The sequence below is a fragment of the Myxocyprinus asiaticus genome, chromosome 39 (genome assembly GCF_019703515.2).
Source record: "Myxocyprinus asiaticus isolate MX2 ecotype Aquarium Trade chromosome 39, UBuf_Myxa_2, whole genome shotgun sequence".
Lineage (NCBI taxonomy): Eukaryota > Metazoa > Chordata > Actinopteri > Cypriniformes > Catostomidae > Myxocyprinus > Myxocyprinus asiaticus.
In genome coordinates, this window is record NC_059382.1 from 8,782,277 (window position 1) to 8,806,763 (window position 24,487).

General features: G+C 37.0%; 1 protein-coding gene across 13 annotated transcripts in view; it reads left to right on the top strand.

Annotated features, from left to right (window-relative positions):
- Positions 1–24,487, top strand: part of LOC127430167 (MDS1 and EVI1 complex locus protein EVI1-A-like) — a 226,552-nt gene that overhangs the window by 174,452 nt on the left and 27,613 nt on the right. For all 13 annotated transcript variants that reach the window (XM_051679708.1, XM_051679711.1, XM_051679714.1 and 10 more), the window contains exon 3: positions 20,954–21,070. In XM_051679708.1, coding sequence (XP_051535668.1) covers positions 20,954–21,070 — 117 coding nt within the window. The remainder of the gene's footprint in view (positions 1–20,953; positions 21,071–24,487) is intronic.

Below are 24,487 nucleotides of genomic sequence, written 5' to 3' on the forward strand. Positions count from 1 at the left end.
TTAGGGTTTGGAACAAGGCGAGAGAAGCATTAGCCTACAGGTAACTGACACACAGTACATCCAGCCTGGTCTCATGAAATTTATGTGAACATGACAACATTTTTGCTGTTCAAAATGTACGTGCTGTATAACACGTTTGGCTGCAGTTTTCCAGTTAAATGTCCAGCTGGGAGCACCAAAAGCGAATGGTGTCATATTGGTGAATTTTAGATTAAAAAAAAATGTAAACATAACTCCCTAACCTAAAACTTTTGCCTGAACCTAACCAATAGAGTTTTAAAATATAAATGAGATGTTTAAAAAAGACATCCTTACCTTATCAATACCTAAACCTAACCTATAGTGTTTTAAAATGCAGAAGCGAAATGAAAAAGCAAATTTTCTGAAGGAACCACCTCATTTTGTACCGCTTCTATGACTCTGTCGTGTCACACGTTAGCTTGAGTTCATGGCTGGACTTGAACTACAGTCTTCTGACTGTAAGTTCAGTGCCCTATCAGGTGAGCTACCACACAAGTTGTTTATGGTGGAATAAGTGTATATATGTAGGTGGGTCTGTTATACAAGCATTAAAATGTATAGTTTTTCAAAAGATGCGTTAGTGTAAAAGTGTGTCGATATCATAAAATAGCAGGGTCTGAATCATAAAGAGAAAAATAAGTATTTATAAAGTCAGAATCGGCCATTAAAGTCATGATTTGTGTGAAAGTGAATTAAACACACAGTTGTTGTAGCGCCTCTAGTGTTCATTCACCTGGAAACTGCAGGGAATTGTACCTTGGAGACACGTATAACAAGTTTTGCAAAAATGTGTATAGAGTCACGTTTTCACTATGAGACCAGGTTGCATACATCAGTCATTTGTATATATAAACTGAAATGAGTAACCAAATTTTTTCTGAAAATAAAGTGTTGGATAGGTGGCTAGTAAAAACTTGATGCCTGTATTAACTTGAAATTCATACAAATCATTACAAGTTGTCATGAGACTATTTTGCAAAATGCAGTATGTAACTAAATGGAGGTCTAAAAGAAAGTTTCAGAGGAACATGTTCATCTGATTCTGTCAATCACAAAGCAAGGATTATAATAAACTTGTAGAACAATAGGCCAAGAATTTATTAAAAATGTCACACAGAGACTTCTGGGGACACTTTTGAGTGCTTGTCTGAACTGATTCGCTAAAAATGATTTTATTTCCCAATATTTTTGCATCTAGAAACAGAACATGAGTGTGCTATTTCTCTCTCTCTCTCTCTCTCTCTCTCTCTCTCTCTCTCTCTTGCTATCTTGTCTCTTTCCCATGCTGTTCTGTGAATTTTCTTGCTTGTTCACCTGTCTGCACCTTAATCTATTACAGCATGCTGAGTTCTCTCTCCCTCTCTTTCTGTCTTATGCTGTTCTAGTAATTTGTGCTTTTACCTGTCTGTCTTCCAGTTATTTCTGTGTCTTAGCTTTTGGCCCGGCATGTTCCTACTCCAGATAGTTGTTGGTTTTGTTTCCTGCAGCCACATAGATCAACCCAGTCCAGATGCCCCGAGTTCATTTTCATGACCATCAGGAGGGATTATACAGCTCTAAACTGATACAATTAGCTCTATCTTCTATTAGCGCTAATGGGGGGGGGGGGGGGGTTATAAAGAAGTGGCACAGAAAAAGTCCATAAGAACTTGCTTTAGATTCAGAATGAGAAAGAGAACAAGTTATAAGAAGAGACAGAGAAAAAGATTTTTAGCACCTCCAATCTGTCTATTAATATGGAGCAGCTTTTTTGTTAGGGATAAATTGCTCTGTGGATCATTGTAAAACAAGCTGTTCCTTGGCCAGTGGCCTTATGATGAACTACAGGGCCCAAACCCAGTATACTAGTACTGACATTCAATGCTGCCAGAGCTTTGACAGTCCAGTGCATTCTCCAAAGGGATGTATCATGGAATACATGATTTTCCTTGGTCTTTTCAAATAAAAGAGTTTGATGTATTATGTAAAAATTCACTAATGTTCCCAACACAAAACTTCCTCCCTAGTCCAAATAGATCGTTTATGGAAACTAAGCGGCATGAACCAAGCATCACAACCGAGAGTGCATTAACCAATGACTGCCCACATTTATAAATCAACACCTATACAGAATTAAGCAACTTTGCCTACCCTGAAGAACAAGTGTTTGAGCTCTGCCAGTGTGTGGAGGTTAGAAAATCATAACAGAGGTCTTTTACATGCAGAAATCTTAAGGGAATGTTCCAGGTTCGAAAAAAGTTTAATTCAATCGACAGCATTTGTGACTTAATGTTAATTACCACAAAAATTATTTAGACTCATCCCTTGTTTATTAGAAAAAATCATAATAATAGTTCAATTTAAAATTGTGGTTATAGTAAGGGACTTACAATGGAAGTGAATGGGGCCAGTCCATAAATATTAAAATGCACTTTGTTTCAAAAGTATAGCTACAAGACATATACATTATTAATGTTAGCATGATTTTAGTGTGATAAATTCTGGGATTTACCTGTGTTAGAGAATTTACCAGATTACAGGGATTAGATGTGTTACATCATCATGACAACATAATATTGTCTAAAATTTTACACATATAAGGTTAGTAAGTGATTATATGACACAAAAATCATGTTAGCATATATAATGTTAACATCTTTGGAAACAGTGTGCATTTTAATGTTTATGGACTGGCTTCGTTCTCATCCATTTGTTTCCAAGTGCAGTAACACTTTAAAAATAAGTTACTTGTTATTTGGTAACATTAGTTAACACCTTTATTTAACATAAACTAACAATGAACAATACTTTTACATCACTTATTAATCTTGGTTAATGTTAATTTCAGCATATACTAGCACATTTTTAAAATCAAAAGTTGTATTGGTTAACATTAGTTAATTCACTATGAACTAACAGGAGCTAACAATGAACAACTCTATCTTTATTAACTAACATTAACAAATATTAATAAATACTGTAAAAAAAAAGAAACTTTTTCATTATTTGTTCATGATACATAATGCATTAGCTATTGTTAACAAATATAACTTTATTATAAAGTGCTACCATAATTAACGAGGGAATAGATAATATATATATATATATATATGTACACTACCGGTCAAAAGTTTTGAAACACTTACTCATTCTTTGTATAATTTTTTTCACATTTTAGAATAATAGTAAAGTCATCAAAACTATGGAATAACATCTATGGAACTATGGGAATTATGTTGTGACTAAACAAAATCCAAAATAAATCAAAACTGTGTTATATTTGAGCATCTTCAAAGTAGTCACCCTCTACCTAGAATTTGCAGACATGTACTCTTGACATTTTCTCAACCAACTTCTTGAGGTATCACCCTGGGATGATTTTTAAACAGTATTGAAGGAGTTCCCATCTATGCTTTTCTTTATTATTTGGTCCAAGTCATCAATTTCAAAAACTTGTTTTATTTTTTATTAAATTTTAGTTTTATAATGAAATAAATTAATATGGTAGCACAATTATATTTTTGTCTACAAAACTAATTTCAAATATTTAATCATACGCCTTCAGATCAAAAGATTTTTAAGATCATGAGAAACATTTCAGTCAAGTGTTTCAAAACTTTTGACCGGTACTGTGTGTGTATATATATATATATATAGGCTCTTCCCTCATTAATTAAAAAAAAGCAATGAAGGAATATATATTCCTTTCAAAGTTCCATAGCAAAAACAGACTTTTTAAAGGATTGTGTATTTTTTTTTATTTTATTTTTTTTTTATGTTAAAATCCTATCCCTAATGTGAAAAAAATAAAAAATAAAAAATAAAAACTTTAAGTAAGCCAGAAAGTTCAGATTTCTCAAAAACTCAGTACACTTTCAGATGAGGAGTGGGTGGTAAAAATGTTTGGGAGTCCTGTTTGGAAAGAGTCATTATTTTAGCAATTCACAGTACGATTCCACTTGGGGCAAAGAGTGGGTGGAAATTGTTCATGTACAGTAGAATTAAATTCTAATGTTGTTATTGCAAGATACCTTGATTAACATTGTAGAATATTTGTCCTTTGAAATGCACGGATGAGTTTTGTCCACACAATCTATTCTCTGTCAAACAGCTGCTCTCATTTCAAAGCAACAATTACTGAACGCTCAGATCCAACAAGAGTGCCTGACAACCCTATGAGTGAGCAGTGATAGATGTGTATGTATGTGTGTTGGGGATGGTCATGTCTTTAAGAGGTCTGTTTGAGGGGATCCGAGTTCAATATGAGGATTTTACATGCATCATTTACTGATCACTCTCTCCAGATGCACATTCCATATTTCTCTGTGGCTCATCAATATGTTGATATAAACTCATCCAAGGAGATATAAAGAGATTGAGAAAGAGACAGATGGGGTCAGAGAGTTAGACAGAGGCACATGAAGTATTTATTCTTTCAAACAGTTCCACTGCGTTCACAATCTGTGTCTTAACCACACAACCCTATCCCTACCCCTTAATGAAAATGTTATACATTTTAAGAATTACAAAATACATTATTTATATATATAAATTACATTGAAAAACGTCCACAAATGTAGGTTTTATCAGATGTAGCTCAGTTCATTTGTCCGTAAAATCTAGTGTGTGTGTGTGTGTGTGTGTAAGTTAATTAAGCTTGATTAATGGTGTGTGTTTTCACTCTTGTGATATCTGTGATAACACAAAGCAGCATTCAGCCATGTCAGGCTCAACGATCACTTACCGACACACACACTCATCAATCACACACACACTCAGATTTGTGTGCAGCCTCGGCCTCGTCAAGCACCACAAACACTGAATAAGTGTTTATGTGATCACATGTGATAGGTCCCCTCTTAGTAACACACACTGTCATCAATCACAGACACACACACATATATAAACATATAGGCCCAATATAGGCCCACATACTTGCATACAATACCAGCCCCAAAAATTAGACACCATGTGTCTTTTCCTCGCTATTTTTCTGTTTTTTCTTTTATCTCTCATTCTCTCTTAAGCATTTCTCTCTTTTCATAACCATAGATCATCCCTTTTTCATCCTACATGGCCCTTTTGGCCATTTTACTGTCATCATATCTCTTGTTCTCTCCCTTTCTTTTTCCCTCTTTCCTATCAATTCCAGTCCTTCTTTGTCTTTTTCTCTTCCCTTAGTCTCCGCTTCTCTCTCTTTTTTATGTGGAGTTGCCGTAGGCAGCATGGCTGGCCGGCGAGGGTCACCAGAGGGAATTCTGGGAGCTGAGGTTCCAGTCATCCATTACACCGCTTGTTTCTCACTCTGGCAGCCCTGCGACAGGGTTCTATTAAGAGCTCTTGCACACACAAACACACACACACACACACACACACACACATGCATTTGATCAGTGCTTAGATTACACTCTGAAAGCACTGGACACACACATCACACTGTGTCGCAGGCTGCAGCCTCAGGGTTCATATGCACGTGTAATGACATACAATATTCCACTACAGTTTTTCTTATTATGCATGTAAGCATGTATTTATATGGGAGTGTGTAAGTTCAGGTGCAAAGGATATTAATTTATGCTGACCCTGACCAAAGGAGTTGAAGGAAAGAGAGGAGCGAGAGGAGGAATAAAAGTGTTATGAGCGTAATTATCAAGTTGGTAACACTTTACAATAAGGTCCATATACATTAGTTAATGCATTAGGTATCAAGAACTAACCATGAACAATTATTTTTTACAGCATTATTAATCTTTGTTAATGTTAGTTAATAAAGATACAGTTCTTCATTGTTAGTTCATGTTAGTTCATAGTGCATTAACTAATGTTAAATACAACTTTTGATTTTAATGATATGTAAGGTTATGTTGAAATTAACATTAACCAAGATTTATAAATTCTGTAGAAGTATTATTCATTGTTATTTCATGTTAACTAATGTTTACCTTATTGTAAAGTGTTAGCATATAGTTTCCTGTTTGCTAAAATGTGAGAGGACAACTTGAAATCAAAACTGACTCTAATTTATTGATTAATGATGGAATATCATATTGTGCATGATTCTTCAGTGCAGGTTATTCTGAAGAAAAAAAAATCTAATCTTTGATCAATGTCTTTCTGCACCCCTAAAAAAATGTTTTTATTATTATTATAATTTTTATAATTTTTTCTGCTGATGTAATAAAGGCAGTGTGGGCTAGGAAAAATATTAATAATATTTGTTAACAATGATTAATTAATTATTGTTTATAATTATTATTTGTGATGTTATTATGTCAATTATTAATACATAAATATTAATATAAACAAATAATTAAATTAAATTAATATAAATAAATAAATAATATGTATGTTTACATGTAAAAAATAAATTATTATTAATTGATTATTGTTCATATTTATTATTAGTAATATCATTAACATTCATTATTGATAAATACAAATAAAATATAAACAAATAGTCAATTAATTAATATAAAGTATTTATATATATATATAAATAATTAATATTGTTAATAATTATTATTAGTAATGTTATTAATTGTAATTCATATTATAATATTCATAATAATTATTGATTCATAATTATAAATTATAAAATTACCAATGATATCATAAACTAATGTGTTGATAGCCAATCGAAACCACATGGATAAAATCAAATCCTGCCCTATATTGAATCCTGCTAAATTTTTCATTTCACTCTGAAGTATGTGACATTACAGAATTTAAAAGTGTTACGAATGCTGCTTTATGATGTCTTTTTAGTATTTATTGTTTACGCACTGACGTACTGAACATTCTCTATTAGTTGTGAATAATTGAGTTGCCACTTCTCTAGCCTTCTTCTAATAGAAACCTATAAATACAAACACACTAGCCATCAAATCTGCATTCACACACACACACACACACACACACACACATATCAAACAGATGCAAGATACATATACTTAAATACAATATTTTTCTCCATTAATCCCTTTGAACACACAACACCTGGATTTAAAGCCTGCGGTGAACTTTAAAGCTCTGTACAGCTGTGGCATACATCATAAACCTGCGACCATAAGTACATCATAAACATGAGCCCTCACACAATTCACAACTGCCCCTGAGTACAGCATGGCTCAGCCAAACACAGACTGCATTATAAACCTCTGGCTCATCTTTATTGTGACATCATAAAGATGAGCCCTAGAAAAATATTTCCTCCAATTTGTTTCCATTGTTTCTTTCCCTTAAAGAGAGTTAGAAAGAGAAACTACTTTTTAACAAAACTTTGAGTTCCACAAGCAATCACCTACATTTAAAAAAGACAAACAAACAGACATTTGGAAAGAAATTAAAAAAAAAGGCAGAGAATAGAAACGAAGGGAAAAACTGCAAATAAGTGAGAACGAAAGAAAATGAGGAACTTGAGAATGGGAAAAAGATGAGAAAGATGGAGAGAAGGAAAGAGACAGACAGTTGAAAGTGAGACGATAGTGGTCTTGTCAAACAAACAGATATTTAGTGCGAGCTCATCTATCGAGCCGACGTGCTGTGTACACACTCTCTGCGTCTTTATAATGAATAACTTTCACTTTTTTATAAACAGTCAGAGTGGAAAGAATTACTCAGAGATAGAGGAGAATAGAGAGATGGAAAGAGGGAGAGTGGAGTTCAGCGGTCTTGGTATATGACTATCTGATTTACGTTTTGACAGATTTAGGCTTTTGGGGTGAAGGGAAGCTTAACACCAGGAAATTTATAGATACTTATGAGATATTTTTGGAGGCATGTACATTTTGGCTTGTGGTAGGTGCTGTACTTTGGCGTTTCCTTGGAAATTGGATGGTGATTTTGTTCTAATAAACATCTGAAGACTGTAGAAGTGAAATGTTGACATCTGGGTGGTAATGAGTAGCTTTGGGAATAAAAAAAATTGGTCAATTTTTTAAAAGTAAAATAACTGAATGATTTTCATGGCGTTCCTTTCTGTTTCAGTTTTGTTTCGTGTGTAGAACCTATTCAACATAGTTTCATGACAATTCGTAATAACTTGTACAAGATGGCAAAATTGTAAATTATCATATAACTTGGCTCATACGAAAAGGCACACATTTTATTCTCATAGAGACCAATTAACAAACAGAATTTAAAATAGATACAATACAGGCATCAAAGTTTAGCTTGCATCCTATCCAACACTTAATTTTAAGAAAGAAAATCTCAGTGAACAAATCTGGTAATTTATGCAATATGAATGACTGATATGTGTCAATATCCTGTAATACGTTCCCTTCATCTCGTTCCAAACCCCAAATTCTTTCTTTGATCCATTTATCCACAACCTTTTTTGCAATTAAAATTGTTGTTAGGTTTATTGTTTGGGTAAAACATAAAGCCCAAAGTATATACTTTTGACTTGAATGCTTTTTGACGCGAACGCTTAGCGTCCGCATACAGTCAAACATAAGCTTGTCAAAGTATACTCCCTTTGACTGTGCATGCATGGGCAGTTGGTGCATGTGCGCTATGATTGCTATGAGTTACTTGACTATTTCTCTTTAGGAGTTTTGATACATAAAGGTGTCTTTATATTCTTTTAGATTCGAGTTATATAAATGCATCTCCTGACCTCCTTACACACGCGTTCTTGACGTGCACATCCTCTGTTGTTGTTTCCACATTCGGCTCCTGTTGTTTACCACTGATTACATCTTCTAGCGCTTCATCGTGACAGCAGTGGCTTAACTGTGGGTGTTGCCACCTTGTGGACCCACTAATTAGTGCAAATAATTCCAGGTGCAAATCAGGCTTCACGCGTTCAGTGCTCGAGCACTCTACTGATGACTAAATTTGCATCACACCTTTTGGTATGCAGACGCTCAGCGTTCATGTCTAACCTAAGTATATTTTGGGCTTTAGACTTCATGGTTAGGTTTAGGTTTGGGGTTTGGGTTAGGGGTTAAATTAACATTGTTGGATTTCGCCATTTTGTACTAATATTTCGTCTGGTCATTAGCTTGCGTTGGGCCTATTATTTCTTCTTCAAAAACTGTTAAGTAACTGGAAAAATTGACTAAAGTCGGAATTAAAACCAGAATTGTTAAATTCCTTATAATTCCCATCCCTAGTGATGAGAATAAAGAAATTGTGATTGGTTTTATAAGCTTAAGAAATGTGGTTGGTAGGGCAAAATGTATGCAAGTGCACCATTTTAGAAGTGGGAACTTTAAGAATGACTGAGTGTGTGTTAATGAGAAGAGAATGTGCGTGTAATCAGTAGCCGTTTCCTGTCTTTCTGTCTGCTGGGCCCCTCTCTCTCTTCGGCTTTTGTTTCAAACTCTGTCTACTGACAACTTTTGCGAAACTACCGTGTTTGGGAGTCTGTGTGTTTGTATGTGGGTTTGTGTGTGCCTGTGTCTGCACTGATATACTGACCAATATTTCATGGACATACAGATGTTCCTCATCCACAGGCATCTTGTGCATGAGTGAAAGAGAGTGAGAGACCAATGGAGTGAGAAAGAGAGAGAAATGTATCAATGTTAGTTTATGTAAGGAGAGTGTGTTTATATAGAGTTCTTAGACGCTCGCTGAAGCACAGATGAATCAGAACAGCTTCTTGCATAAGGACATCATCTTGGTTAGGACTAGAGGACTAGGGAAGCACTGGAAGGCTTTCTCCATTTCTTTCATCCACTTAGAGAAAGGAATGGAAAGAAAGAGAAGAGGAAAGGCATTCTGAGTAATGCAGAGAATGAGGTGAAAGATGGATGAAGAGTTATGCCAAAGGAAAAGATGGAGAAGAGTGAAATATTGGAAAGAGGGAAAGACGCAGAGCGATGAAAGAGGGAAATAAAGAGGGAGAGAGAGAGATGATCTAGTCATATTCCAGTAGTGTTCCATCACCCCAAATGCACAATAAGCATCGATCCACCTGTACCTGTATGTGTGTGTGTTCTTGCCTCTCACCATTGTCTCTCTCACACATACACACAAATGATTGATCACTGAATCAGTCTCTCCAACATTCAGCCATAAAAGCTATAACTGGCCCTCATAAAAGCAGATTTATCAGGCCAGGCCTGCCCGGTGCCCGCACGCCGCCCAAAAGCGTGTGACACCTCCATGATTGGGCTGAAATTGAATAAACCTGCACTATTGACGCCCATGTCTGACAAGTCAATCAACTCCTAGTACACAAACACACACACTAAAGTACTAAGTCATGAGAGCAGGGTTTGATCTTTTGGTAGAATTTAAATGAAAACTTATATGGTAGTTGAGGGACTTCAAATTTAAAGGAATATTCAATGGTAAAATACAAGTTAAGCTCAATCGAGAGCATTTATGGTATAATGTTGATTACCACAAAAAAATTAAAATAAAAATAAAAAATCAATTGTCCCTCATTTTATTTTTTAAAATTAGGAAATCTGGGTTACGCTGAGGAAGTTACAATGGAAGTAAATGGGGTAAATCTGTACAAGTTAAAGGGATAGTTCACCCAAAAATTAAAATTATCTCATCCTTTACTCGCCCTCATGCCATCCCAGATATTTATGACTTTCTTTCTTTAGCATAACACAAACAAAGATTTTTAGAAAAATATCTCAGCTCTGCAGGTCCATTCAATGCAAGTGACTGGTGACCAAACCAATGTAGCTCCAAATATCACATATAGGAAACATAAAAGTAATCCATAAGACTCCAGTGGTTAAATCTATATCTTCAGAAGCTATATGATAGTTGTGGGTGAGAAACAGAGCAATATTTATGTAATTTTTTACTCTAAATCTCCACTTCAACTTTCACTTTCAGATGTGAAAGTGAAACTAAGCAGACACCACTTGTGACTTTCAGATATAAAAGTGAAAGTGGAGATTTAGAGTAAAAGAAGGACTTACATTTTGATCTGTTTCTCACCCACACCTATTATATCACTTTTGGAGCTACAAAGGTCTAATCACTCTTCATTTGCATTGTATGGACATACTGAGCTGAGATATTCATTGTCTGTGTTCTGGAGAAAAACATTAAGTCATAAACATCTGGGATTGCATGAGGGTGAGAAAATGATGAGAGAATTTTCATTTTTGGATGAACTATCCCTTTAAAATACTCACTGTTTCAAAATTATAGTCACAAGAAGAAAACTTGTATGTTTACATGATTTTAGTGCGATAAAATCACTTACAAAACGTTTCCGTGTAAAGTTTTCTCCAATTTTACAACTTTGTTGTCATGATGACAAAATGTTGTAAACCCTGTAATCTGGTTAACTTGGTAGTTCACTGCAAAAATGGAGATTTAAACAACTTTACAGCTCAAATAATACACAAGTTTTAACCGAAGAATTAATTTATGTGCTTGTATAAAATAATAAGCTTCACATTGTTTTTAAACCCTTCAAAAATTGGCCACATTCACTTCCATTGTAAGTGCCTTATTGTAACCCTCGACTGTTGCTACTTTTTTTAAGAAATGAAGGGACGAGTCAATAATTTTTTGTGGTGACCAACAATATGCCACAAATGCTGTCGTTTGAGCTAATCTTGTGTTGAACCCAGAATATTCTTTTAATTATAAAAGGCTTTATATATAAAAAGACAATTAATTCACAAACTCATAAACGCAAACCTGTGGGCAAGTTTGTGTTTATTTGTTTGGCTGCAGTGCTCAAAGTTGCAGCACTTTGGTATCTTCCTCCAAGCGCTTTAAGCTGGGTTAAATATAAACCATTTCTATCTTAAGTCCCCTTTGAAGCTACTGAAAACCAGTCAACCTCTAAACAGGAATAACCAAATCTCACTGATACGAGTTAATTAGGCCAAGTTGTCTTTTTTATCCCCTTTGAAAGTTGCATTCGGTTAGTTTTGCTTGCAATTAAACTAAGGGTGTCCATTTCCTTTAAATGTTCCTTAGATAAACTCTCAAACATAGCCTTCGGAAAAGTCCTCAATAAAAGTTGCCCATGCGAAAAAGCCTATAGGATTCCAATCAGAAAAAGATCACAGGCTTGAAGAGGAAATTGGTCTTTTTTCTATGGCATACAATAAGCATTACAGCCAAGTGAAGGGAAATCAAATAACACAACATTACAATAATAGGCTATGATTTACATGATCTGTACATTATCTTTAAGCCTGTTTGGCATTTTGAAATATTGCAATTCCATTTCAAGGACTGACAAAGGACTAAATCATTTAAACAGATTCTGTTTTATTTGAAAATCTTTTCACATTCATGATTTGTCGCCTTGTTTGACTTGCCTTGCAATTAAAAAGGTGCAAACACATAATGGTGGCAGGCCAAAATGAAAATAGTTTAAAGTGGGTCGATGCACAAGCTGCCGTGTACAGCCCGTGCGCCTGCTAGCCATCAAGCCTTGCACATTTCACACATCAGTTACACGTGTGTGCCTCCAAAACACCTGCGTCTGCATCGAGTTTCCAAATGGACTGGTGTGGGGTGGGGTGTGGTGTGTGTGTGTGTGGGGGGGGGGCTGCCTTTCAAACATTTTTTTCCACCTCTAATGACATCAGTTTAAAGGGTGGCATTAAAAAGATTGTGTTGAGCACTAAGTGCCTCTTACATGCATGATTATTAAAACATAGACCTGACTGTTTTAATGGCCAGCATTGCTCCACAGGAATTTCATTTCCCGCTCGGTTTAAGACACCAAGCGACAGGGCTCGGCCTGTGGATGTAATGAGCCTTCTTTGTGGGATCTAATTTCCCATTACAAAAAGGTGTGTGTAAGTGTGTCTATGTGTGTATGTGTGTCTTTCACTTCTGGTATGAGCACACCAGATAGGCTTATCTTTCAAATATTAAATATTAGCCTTTAAATTGGACACGGCGTATAGGAAAGCTTGCTGTTACCCCTCAAGTGCATTGCACATCAAGAGCCCTCAGACAGCTCAATAAATATAACGAATGTTCAACACCCCTGCCTCAGATCTTAGGTGGTATGTTCTATTGCGTTCCACCAGCATTAAAACGGTCTTTTAAAGATGATATCTGCAAGCTTTTAAGAAGCAATTTGCTGTCCCTACAGAGTCCAACAAAATGCTCTAATTACCCCCAAAAGCCCCAACCTGAGGAGGTATATGTGTTACAGTGGTAAAAAAAGAAAGTGTGTGACAGACTGTTTAAGTTTCCAGCGTGTCCCATTGCGTTTTAGGCGTGCTCCTCCTCTCCTCATCTCCCGCCTCAGCTAATTTATGTTTAAAAAACGTTACCTCTGACACCGATGTGGACTTTATCGCACCCTATGGCCGGCATACAGTGTGGGCTGTGTGTGTATGTGGAAGTATCTGTGATTACCGCAGCCCTGTATCATCCTCCTGGCCATCATAAACCCCCTTCTTTCCTACCCCAGAGGTGGCACATTCCAACGGCCGGCTGTGTGCCGCGCGGTGCCTGAGGCCACACTTCAGGAGGGAGACTTCTCAACCCCGAAATCAGCGGTGTGAATACAAGTCCAGTACTTCCCAAATATGTTTTTTAATATAAATATGCCCCTAAGTCTCACAGTTTGAATAGCGCATTGTATTGCAGACTACTGGTTCTTTTTTAGCAGGGGCTGTGTTATTGCGCCCGAGTCACGTCTTGTCATTCCCGCTGTCAAAGCAATTAACTTCATGTTAGCCAGGGAACACAATCTATCTGTTTCACAACCGACGGTCTGGCGTAACGGTACTTCCACTTACAAGAATGCATTGCATATCCAAAACATAAATTATGCTTGTAATAACTGATCCTCCTGAGAAGACCACAGTGACTTTTTAGGTTGTTAATGATTAACCGGATGAATTGTTTGAAGATGTTTCAAACTGTATTCATCTGGTGATAGTCATGAACTAAAGATGAAAGCATCTGATATTGAAATCAAGTGGTGCATATCAAGGGCGATTCAAGATTTTAAGCTTAGGGGGGCTTAGCCCCCAAGAAGACTATAAGATGTGCACAGTTAATGTATTCCACTCTATTGCATAGACAGTGTTTTGTTTTGTTTTTGAGATGAAATCTGACACAGTCACAGTCTACTTAACTGATATTTCCTTTTTTTCTCTTCTTCTTCTTCTGTGGTACACAAAATGTATTTTCCAATTAAAATCACGGTAAGGGGTTTGACTTTATGGTTAGTTTTAGGTATGAGGTTTGGGTTAGGGGTTAAAATTAGGAAAAAACTTGCGAACATGTGTTCAAAATCCGTTTGTTCTCTTTCTTCTGTCATATACAACAGGGCTTCTGGATTACTATCATGGTTAGATTTAGGATCAGGATAAGGTGTTAAACTTTATTGTTAGGTTGAGGTTTGCATTGAAATATGTTTTGTGAACCACACAAGAAAATAAAAATCGGGATTTACAACAAGATGAGGGAAGCATACTATATGTGATTGGTTGGTCTAAAAGTCATACATTTTCATACAATCCAACTCATACGATTCTTATGACATTTCATGAGATTGAAATAAATGAGATTTCGAAATAAATAAATAGGGATATAAATAGCATAGGTTAGCAACACCTATGGCACATATCCTATTTACAAAACTAGTTTTATGTCATCTGTGATGTCAGTTGTTTGTTCTGCACAGTTGTTCTTCAAGTATAAAAATTAGCCTAAATTATTCAGCTTGTAGATGGAAATTTTGGGATCTCAGCCAGTTTTGTTTTCACTTGGCTGTTTCCAGACTGTGTGTGTGAGTGTGTGTGTGTCGGAATAAAACATAGGCCCCTCGATGTGCAGGCAGGCCCCGGGGCCCGCAGGGGACACGATGGGTGAGACTGCACAGACGGGGCCAAGATGATGGGGTACTAATTCACTAAAATGCAGAGGGCTTACTCCTGAAATAGATGGCAAAAATGCTCTTTCTTAGTCTCTCTCTCTCTCTTTCTCTCTCTCTCTCTCTCTGTGACCCTGGTGAATGAAATAATCTTAAATAATTAGGAGTGAGCCGGTCTGGTCTTTGGGTGAGAGGGTAAACATGGCGCAGGCGTGCTTGTACTAAGCCAGGGCACTTTGGAGAAGGGGGCGGGGGGCGCACTGACCCCGTCCACATAAAGCTGTGATTTATGGCGCACAAGGCTCAGCAGCGGGGATGCGGTACCTCTCTCTGAGAACCAAATTACAGAGGTGGAGATTAACATGCACGCTACGGGCCTACTTCCAGATCCGAGGAAATTTTTATTTACATTTTTCCACTTTCATTTCCTCTCGTCTCTTTTAATGGTAATTGGTTGGTGTTAGGAAAGAGAGCTCTCAAAAACTCTCAAGAGTGTTTTATTTGGGGTTACAGATGGAGAAGAGTGGCCATTTTGTGAGTCACACAACATATCTTTAATGTGAAAACGTACAGAATTGTACTGACTGAGATGCACTTACAAGTTGGGACACTTAAAAAACTGTAATCTTGATATTAGTCATTTCTTTAGTTATTGGTGTTTTTATGTGCACAGTTATTTTAATTTTGTTGCAAAGGAGAAATGAAAACAATTTAAAAAGTGAGGTCCTTTTAATAATGCATGATTAATACAGTAATGAGCCCATTTTGCAAAATGCTGATTATGATGTTGTTCTTGTTGTATTTAGTATTAGTATTTGAACGTTCAATCTAGCCACTTTTAAATACATAATATAGCTTTTTTCATTAGATCTTCAAGCTACTAGAGGCAAACAAAAGATGACTAAGTGGTAAGGAGTCTCAGCCCCGGGCTCTAAATTGGTCGGTTGGAGCAGTTTTAAATGAGTTTTGGTTGAGCCCATTGATTGAGTGGCCCCGCACTTTAAATTAATAGCTGGTTGTGGAGAAGTCCAGCGTCTGCAGGGAGGCGCGGTGCAAGCTTAATGCAGATTTTCGCTCCTGTCAATGGGAGGTCTATCTCGATGAATGGTTGAACTATTTCATGTGGATTAGGCTGCGATATTTTCCTTTTTCTTACCCCCTCTTTCCCGTTAGGATGTGCTGGAATGCATCTCGTACACAGTGTTTCCATTAGAGCGCGGCTCCAGGGCCGAGGGGAGACCGCGGTGACCGTTTCTCGCTCATCTGGGATTCCCCTCCGCAGAACTTTTACCTTAACGCGCAGTCTAGTGCGAGTCCACTGCAAATAAACAAGTCTAGCTGCGCAGCGCTCAGACAACAGCGAGCCGCAGCACTGTTTGACTGCCTATATATTAAGACTTGAAGGGGGGGAATGCAAATGCATTGGCTGCATCAAACGTTAGAAATGTTGTTTCAACTTTAATTTAGCTATACAAGATACAGCTTTGAAGTGTCCCAAACCAAGCAAATAAATAAAAACAAGCGTGACAAAGCTTAAAAGCATTTTTTTTACTAAAAAAGTGTTGTTTTATATATATATATATATATATATATATATATATATATATATATATATATATATATATATATATATATGAAAAATTCATGGAAGCCTTTAAAAGCATTTTTAAACATATATTTAAAAATGCTTTTAAAGGCTTCCATGAACGAATACAAAACGACAAACACAGAGAGCCCTGCTTTGAACTGTCAAAACATGCTTTTTTTTTTTACAATGCATGTTGTATTTTATTCTAATATTCAAAGCACATGCAGTCAGCTCAGCTGTAACATGTAGTTTAAATAAACACACACACAAAAAATCGATATAAATTATAGTGCTTTTATGTATTAAATTCATTATATGGTCGGATTAAATTCCATTTTATTGGATTCAATCAGGTTTAAACATTGAGTTGCATTGTAGGTCGTTCGGGCGATTTTCTATTTGAAGGCAATACGACTGAATCTTTCATGTTCCATCTAGCAATTTGACGCCTAATGTGTACGGCGTTGCGTTCTGCAATTTCGCAGCCGTGGAAAGAAATGACTCCCGTCTCGGTAGCTCCACAGCTCCGCGCTTGACTGATGCGCTTCCCTGCAGAGGCAGCGAGAGGCGGGTGTTTCTCCCTAAATAATACAGTCTCTCGACTCGAAGTAAATATCCACAAATCTATCGAATTAAACATTTGCGCCCATTCAAATCCCGCCTGTAGGTTTTTTTTTTTTTTTTTAAATAACGTGTCACTAATGCAAAAATGCAACTTAATGCTTGAAGAAAGTGGAAAGATTTCCTTCCTTTAATAAACTCAGCTCAGTACGCCATCTATTGAGAGAGGCGTGAAATGACACTTCAACAGTTGCCCCTGCCCTGTGGGGCTCTCTTACCCCGTGTTACCCCTGGCTTGGTACAGATACCCTTTTGTTTGTCTGCTATCGCTTCCTGCTTTTGAGAAAAATTCAGCTGAGGAGACTCTATCACCAGCCTCCATCAGACCCCGGCGAGGCCAGGCAATCACTTTCCCAGATTACTTGTATTTAATACACAATGCATCATAAACCAAATCCCTCATCCTGACAGGGAGAAAATAGAACAGCTCATAGCTTGAGCTTTCCCAATTTATGGCTAAATTAAAAAGGCTTCCAACAATGGACAAGTCGAGGAATGGCAGGAAATCGATGCTCGGCGGACCGGGGTCTCTTTGCGGTTCTCAAGGAGCGCGGGTGTATGGGAATCTCTGGCGAGGGCCGCCGTATTTACACATGATTTTTCCTGTCCTTCCTCCGCTTTTGCCCTGCGATTTCATTAAACAATGGACATTATCTGGACCTTGAGTTTAATGTCAAAGATAGGCCAGGGAGACATATTCGTCTTCATCAGACATTATAGTCCCGTCACTGGACTGCGCTTCTAACATGCACTGGACGCGGAGTAGCTCACTTGATTTTGAAATGTAATGCAAATACAAAATAACAACAAGTAGGCCTACCGAAACGAATCTTTGAAATTCACGACCATGTAAGAATGTAGTAACTTCAGTCACAAGACATTTAGTGGACATCATGCACACTTAAAATGAGCATTTCATTATTATTTGGAGATGTTGGGCAGCACATCAATTGTAGAATGATTCTTTATTTTCCTGTTCTAAAATAAAACTGTGCCAAAGTTTGTTCTAAAGTACACAGTTATGTGAAATGATGTATTTTTGTGTATGTTTGAGGAGAGCTGGGAGAATCAGGTTTGGAGTCTGGAGTCGTGCGCCCGTCAATTGTGTGGCTTGGAGCAGGTGTGTTTTGTGCATGAGGGAAGAAAAAAAAGGGGGGGTGGGCGGGGGGGGAGAGAAAAATCTTTTATTTAAAAGACCATTAAAGTGTCCCTTTTGTGTTGTTGAGTAGGCTAAATCTAAAAAACGAAATATTAATAATTATGACAATTATACGTAATTGACTTTCAATGGAAATAATCTCGCAGAGTTGTATTTTGGTCACCTCAGTGCACTTTCACTTGCTCTCGACTTGCACGAGACTCCCTCGTTTCTCTCGCGTTCTTCCCCCGCGAGCAAGAAAGCGGGGAGGAGAAAAGACGCCACTGATTTCGTGATTGCTGGATGGCTTCATCAAAGCGGGGAAATTCGGGCAGCGTGCGTGGCTGTAGTCTATCCACGAGCAGCTCAGTCCCGACCTCGCGCTGACCTCGCCTCTCCCACCGAGCGCTTCTGTCACTTTAAAACTTACCGTGGGGGAGCCTTCTGCAACTTCCGAACGGTGAACACGCGAGACAGGTCCCCCCCTCCTCCTCCTCCTCCTCCTCCACCTCCTCCTCCTCCTCAGCGCATCTCCCTCGCATGGGACAGCACGGGACAAGAGAGGATCCACTTTAACGGGACAGTCAGCGCCTCTCACACAGACAGAGACACTCCTACACGCGATCAGGCGTAAATAGTGGAAGATCCTTGCAGTCCCTCTTTTCTTTACTCGTTGTTTTTCTTTCACAATCCGATGCCAGGAAGAGCGACAGTGAAAGAAACGAAAACATTTTATTCGTTGCGCAGTGAACAGACCGATACCTGGAGACTTTCAACCGCATGATTCGCGGAAGAACAGGCTGAAGTTGGACGAAGTTTTTTGTCCGCGGGGAAATTTAGCGTGTCGTCCACTTTATAAGAGCAAAGCGAGAGGAGAGAGGTGGCGAAATCCCTAGGCATTTGTCAAATTTTTTTTTTCTTCTTCTTCTTCTTCTTCTTCTTCTTCAGCAAGAGACACGGGGTACATGTCGCAAAACACAACAAACCGAGCGGTCCCGTATCAGCTTCATTCGTGAATTGTTGTGCGTTTTGGTGCCGTTTCAGTGAGTCATTCATCCCCGCGAGATTTCCGTGGAGTTCTTAAGGTAGGCGGTTTATATACTTATATCAACTTTTCTCTCTGACACGCTGCGAATTAATGGACAAATAAAAGTCCATTCATCCTTCACCTTTGAACTTGTTTAATTGTATCGAAACGAAGGTCTTCGGCTCTTTGCTCTGAAGCGGAACCAGTAATTGCGCTAATATATTATACTTTATTGTTTTATTTGTCTTTACATTTTGTACTTGCAGTTTTTATGTTAAAGCTAAGTTTTATAAACTCTTCTTTTTATTAAATTTTATTTGGAGCGTTTGCGCAACTTTATTTTCTGAACGATGTCTCGCGGTTGTTTTTTTTTTTTTTTTAATTATTATTATTATTATTTTTTTTTAATTATTTTTTTTTAACTAAACATTTGCATTGCTTTGTGAGTGAAACCAATTTTGTTCACTGAAACTTGCAGATGGCTTGTTATTACAAGACAATACACAGTAAAAACGAAAAGAATTGCATTTGACACTAAAACTAAGTTTTTAGTTTTACGAGTTTGCTTGGTAATAAAACCGTTTTTATTTTCTTTAAGAAAGCAACATTATTTTAACAGTATATTTCCAGTCAATTAAAATAACATTTGACTACATAGCCTGTATAATTTGTGACTTTTTGTTTTGAATTGTTTTTACACAAATTGTGTGTTCTCGGGTTTTTTTAGAAGTCTTCAGAATATTCACTCAAGTGTGTGAAGTGCAGTGAAACATGTGAAAGGATCAGTGTTGTGATTTTTTGGGAAGGGGTGGGTTGACTACATAAACCCACGGACTAAATATTAGATACAGGTTTAGGTTTCAGTTATGATGCAAATGTTATCTTATCCCGTTTTTCTCGATAAACGATGTGTTCAGTTCCACATGAAAAGAGCAAGAGAGAGAAAGTTTGTACGATTGTTTTGAAGTCTCTGTGAAGGATGAACCCGTTACTTTGTTTGGGGAATTTTGGGCTAGAAATGTAGAAATGCGCAGACTGTTAAACTGTGCTAAATTATTTTTTTAAGCAATTCGGTGTTTTTATCAGGTAGACATGAAATGGTTTTATTGGTTAGCATGCAACTCTGCAATGTAGAACCTTTTAAAGCATTTTAATTATTATTATGTTTTTATAATTTTTTTTTAATTATTTTATTTTTTTGTTGTTGTTGTTGCTTATAAATAAAATGAAAAACCTTTAAATAGTATGACATGGATTTTTTGCTGAGCGATTAATTTACCACAAGATTTGGAAATACTAATATATACATATCATTGTTGTAATATTATCTAGCTATTATTGTGGTTACTCCAAAAAAAAGAGTACTCCTTCAAGCTCCTTTAATATGATTAGGAAAAAATACTCAGATATTTTTAATCACTGTAGCAATGATGTGTACTTGCAAACACAGCCTTCAGTGAGCTGAGCTTCTTGATGATTTTTGCTTGTGATGTTCACTTGAAGAGCACAAGGTAAAGGTGAAGTGTCCTGAAAGAGGGAGAGAAGTGAAGTGTGCAAGGAAGATGTTGTCAAATTGTGTGTGTGTGTGTGTGTGTGTGTGTGTGTGTAAGTGGGACTTGTCTGCATTACCTTTTTCTAAATCTTAGTGGGTGGCATGAGATTTTAGTCATTGCATAGTAATCTGTAAAAGTTCAAGATCAAAGACTGATCTCTCTCACTCTCTCTCTCTCTCTCTCTCTCTCTCTCTCTCTCTCTCTCTCTCTCGCTCTCTCTCTCTCGCTCTCTCTCTTTCAGGTCAAGCAGACAGGTTTGGATGGGCGCGTGTTTGATCGCAGGAGCTGGCTAAGGCACGTCCAGATCTCTCCATTCACTCTTCAACACAACCTCACAGCCTGTCAGATACATGAGCAGGTATGTGGAGAACACACACAAACACACACACACACACACACACACACACACACACACACACACAGAGAGAGAGAGAGAGCACCTGCATGGCCAATAAAATGAAGTGTTTAAAGGTGTTTCTGCTATCTTTAATAGCAGATTCCTTCTGCATTCTCGTTCTATGTGTTTCTGAGTGTGCCACTGTGTTTTTGTTTTGTGGTCTTTTGTATCTTGGCTTTAGCGTGAAGGACCACAGGCCAGGAAAATACACACAACCACACGCACACTCTCGGTCAAGCATGATGATAATCATTCATTTTGTATCTTTGCACTCGGATATGAGGGACAACAAATTCCTGAATCCTTATGGAGTGAAAAACAGTGGAAAAGAGACTCTCCAGCAGAGAGAAAGACAAAGAGATAGAGAGAATGAGTCATATTCCTTATCATAGTTTTTATTCACAACACTATTTTTTATGTTTACATGGTCATCACCTACTTTATATTTTCTTCTTTAAAGGTTAGTTTGTGAGGTTTGCATTATTAAGTGATTTTAATTTTTAAATCTGATTCAAAAGATTTATGTGAGGAGGAAGAAGAGAGGAACAGTGCAGCACTGGTGTGAATAAATACTGAGTGTAGTCGAGTTGGATTGAGATAAACCAGATTCAATTGAGTTTCATTGGGTTGTATTGAGTTGAGTTTGGCCAGATTCAATTCAGCTGGATCAAACTGAGTTGAGTTGGGCTGAATTGAATAAGGGTTAAACTGAGCTATATTGTGCTGGATTAAATTGCATTAAACTGGTACATGTCAAACTGAGCTGGATTAAATTCAAATGAGCGATATTGAGCTGGATTAAACTGAGTTTAATTGGGCTGAGTTGGACTGGAATAAATTAATATGGGGCAAAATTACTTAAATTCAGTTCCTGGATTAAAGTGAGTTCAATTGTTCTGAGTGTGACTGGATGAAATTTAGATGAGTGGAGTTAAGTAGAGTTGGGCTGGATTTGGTTAAATTGTGTTGAGTTGGGCCAGATTAAATTGGGAGTGATAAATTATACTGAGACAAGCTACATTAATTTGGGCTGGATTTGAACTTTCTTACATGCAATCAGTTCAAACAGTCATGATCAATTTGGAAAAATTGCATGTTTCTGGTCATCCAAATTGCACAATAAGTTCTTCAGTCAACCCAGTCATTATAAAATCAACGTAACATTTGCATATCTGATGATAAAAACGACTTCTTGAAGCACCAGCCAGTCTTTTCAAGTGTAATGATGTATGCTGAGAATGCATTAAAACGATAAGCAGGCCAATGTTATATGTACTGAACTTTGAAGAGAAGCAAGGAGAAAGCGAGAAAGAGAGAGAGAGGAAGAGGACCTGTCCAGACACAGTATTATGATATGGGCCATAATTGTTAAACTATGACACCTTGTCATAACAAAGAGTAAGGCTTAGACTTTATGGCTTCCGGCAACCCACATGTTTTTATAATCTTACTGCACCTCCTTATAGCGGCAAAACAGAGAGCGATAGATACAAAAGATTGATCGTTATCAGTTTTAAGAGAGAATAGAGAATTTTGGTTGCGGGGAGGTAAAGGAATGTGCTGCTCTTTTCTAATCCCCACCTTCCCAAATACTCACAGTTAATGTTGCTATTTAATGGTTGAATACTCTTAGTTAAGATGCTAGAACAATATAAAAAAGTGGATTCATCGTGAAAACAGCTCAAAGTCGATGGTGCTACTTTAACACTTAAATATTCCTTAAGGTGCTACCTAGAATAATTTAGAGAAAAGATGGCGGATGGATTTCGACAACGACATTGAACATGAATATGGACACAGCTCAATTCGATGTTGCTATTTAACGTTTTTTTATTTTTTTTTTCATTTTGACCACTACAGAAAATGTTTAGATTTGTTATGCACAAAGCTCAAAGTGTATGTTGCTAACTCTTTTTATATATATATATATAAACCGTGACACAGAACACTTTGATGTTTAAAATTGATGTTGCTATTTAACACTTAAATATTCTTCGTTAAGGTGTTATCTAGAAAAGTGGTTCTCAACCGTTTTGCCTCCAAGGACCCCCATTGTCCCAGACAATATTCAAGTCATTAATTTTGTGATTTCAGTAGTTTCAGGAACTTTAAATGTTGTAGGACGAATTTTAAGTGTGTGTGTGTTTTTTTTGTTTGTTTTTTTTTTTTGCATTTTAAATAAGTTTGGTTATTTTAATAAAATGTATTTTTAAATAATTTTAAGTCATCTTGTGGACCCCGAGGAAGTTTGCCGAGGCATCTTGGCTGAGAATCACTGACCTAGAACAATTATAAAAAAAAAATGGTAGACAGTTTTGATCAACCTTAACTCAGAACATTAAGATTAATTGTGCACACAGCTCACAGAATCGATGTTGCTATTCAGCATTTAAGTATTCTTAGTTTGGATGATACCAAGAATAATTAACACATAGAATTAGTAGATTCGTCATTCTATTATCACAGCTTGTCACTCGTCAACTTTTTAAGTGTAACTTAATAAATTGTGTAGAACCTTATACTGTGTGTGTGTCTGTGTGTGTGTATGGGAAAAGGGTAGTTTAGTGGAAGGCGTTGGTCAGTGTGAGAGTGTTTTTCATTCCTATAGTGCTGAATGAAGGATCTAATGGACCTGTTTATCAGGACATCAGTTGACTAACATCCGTTTCTCATAGACACTTACACAATAGAGCCGAGCTCTGTAAGTATGTATGTGTGTGTGTGTGTATGTTGCTTGTATATGAAGTGATCTTTCTTCTTGAAAAACAAGAGAGAGGAAAATCTTACGTGGTTTGTTTCAGTAGTCATTGAACTTGAGGTAACAGTCATCTTATGCTCTTCTCAGTGCCCTCAAAGTCAAGTGTAAATGCCCATGGGCATGCTTGTGTGTGCTTTAGTGTGTGTACTCACCTAACAGTCTCAGAGCGATAAGCCCTGATAATAAACATTTAAGGTCTTGTCTTCTATGACTTGGTATGGGTCAAGGATCGGCAAAAAAATCACATTTATTCTCAATACGGTTGAAGTTTATGTACAGGAGAGGCCTAGTTTATTGACACGTTGTGTGTGTGTTTGTATAAGGTAGACTCAATTGACTCTTTACTATCTGTTATTATTAGCCACCACAAGTTTACAAGTTTGCAACCTACACTAAGCAGTTGACCTGTAATGGCCAGACAGCCCATGGACAGACAGACAAATAGACAGATAGACAGACAGACAGACAGACAGATAGATAGATAGATACCATTAAAGTGTTGCTAAGTGAACCCACACACACTTTCTGTTGTGGTTACCCTTCAGAAATCCTTCCTATAAATAAACATTAATCCTCACAACCAATGTGAAGGATTTTCCATCTCTTTCTATACTTATTTG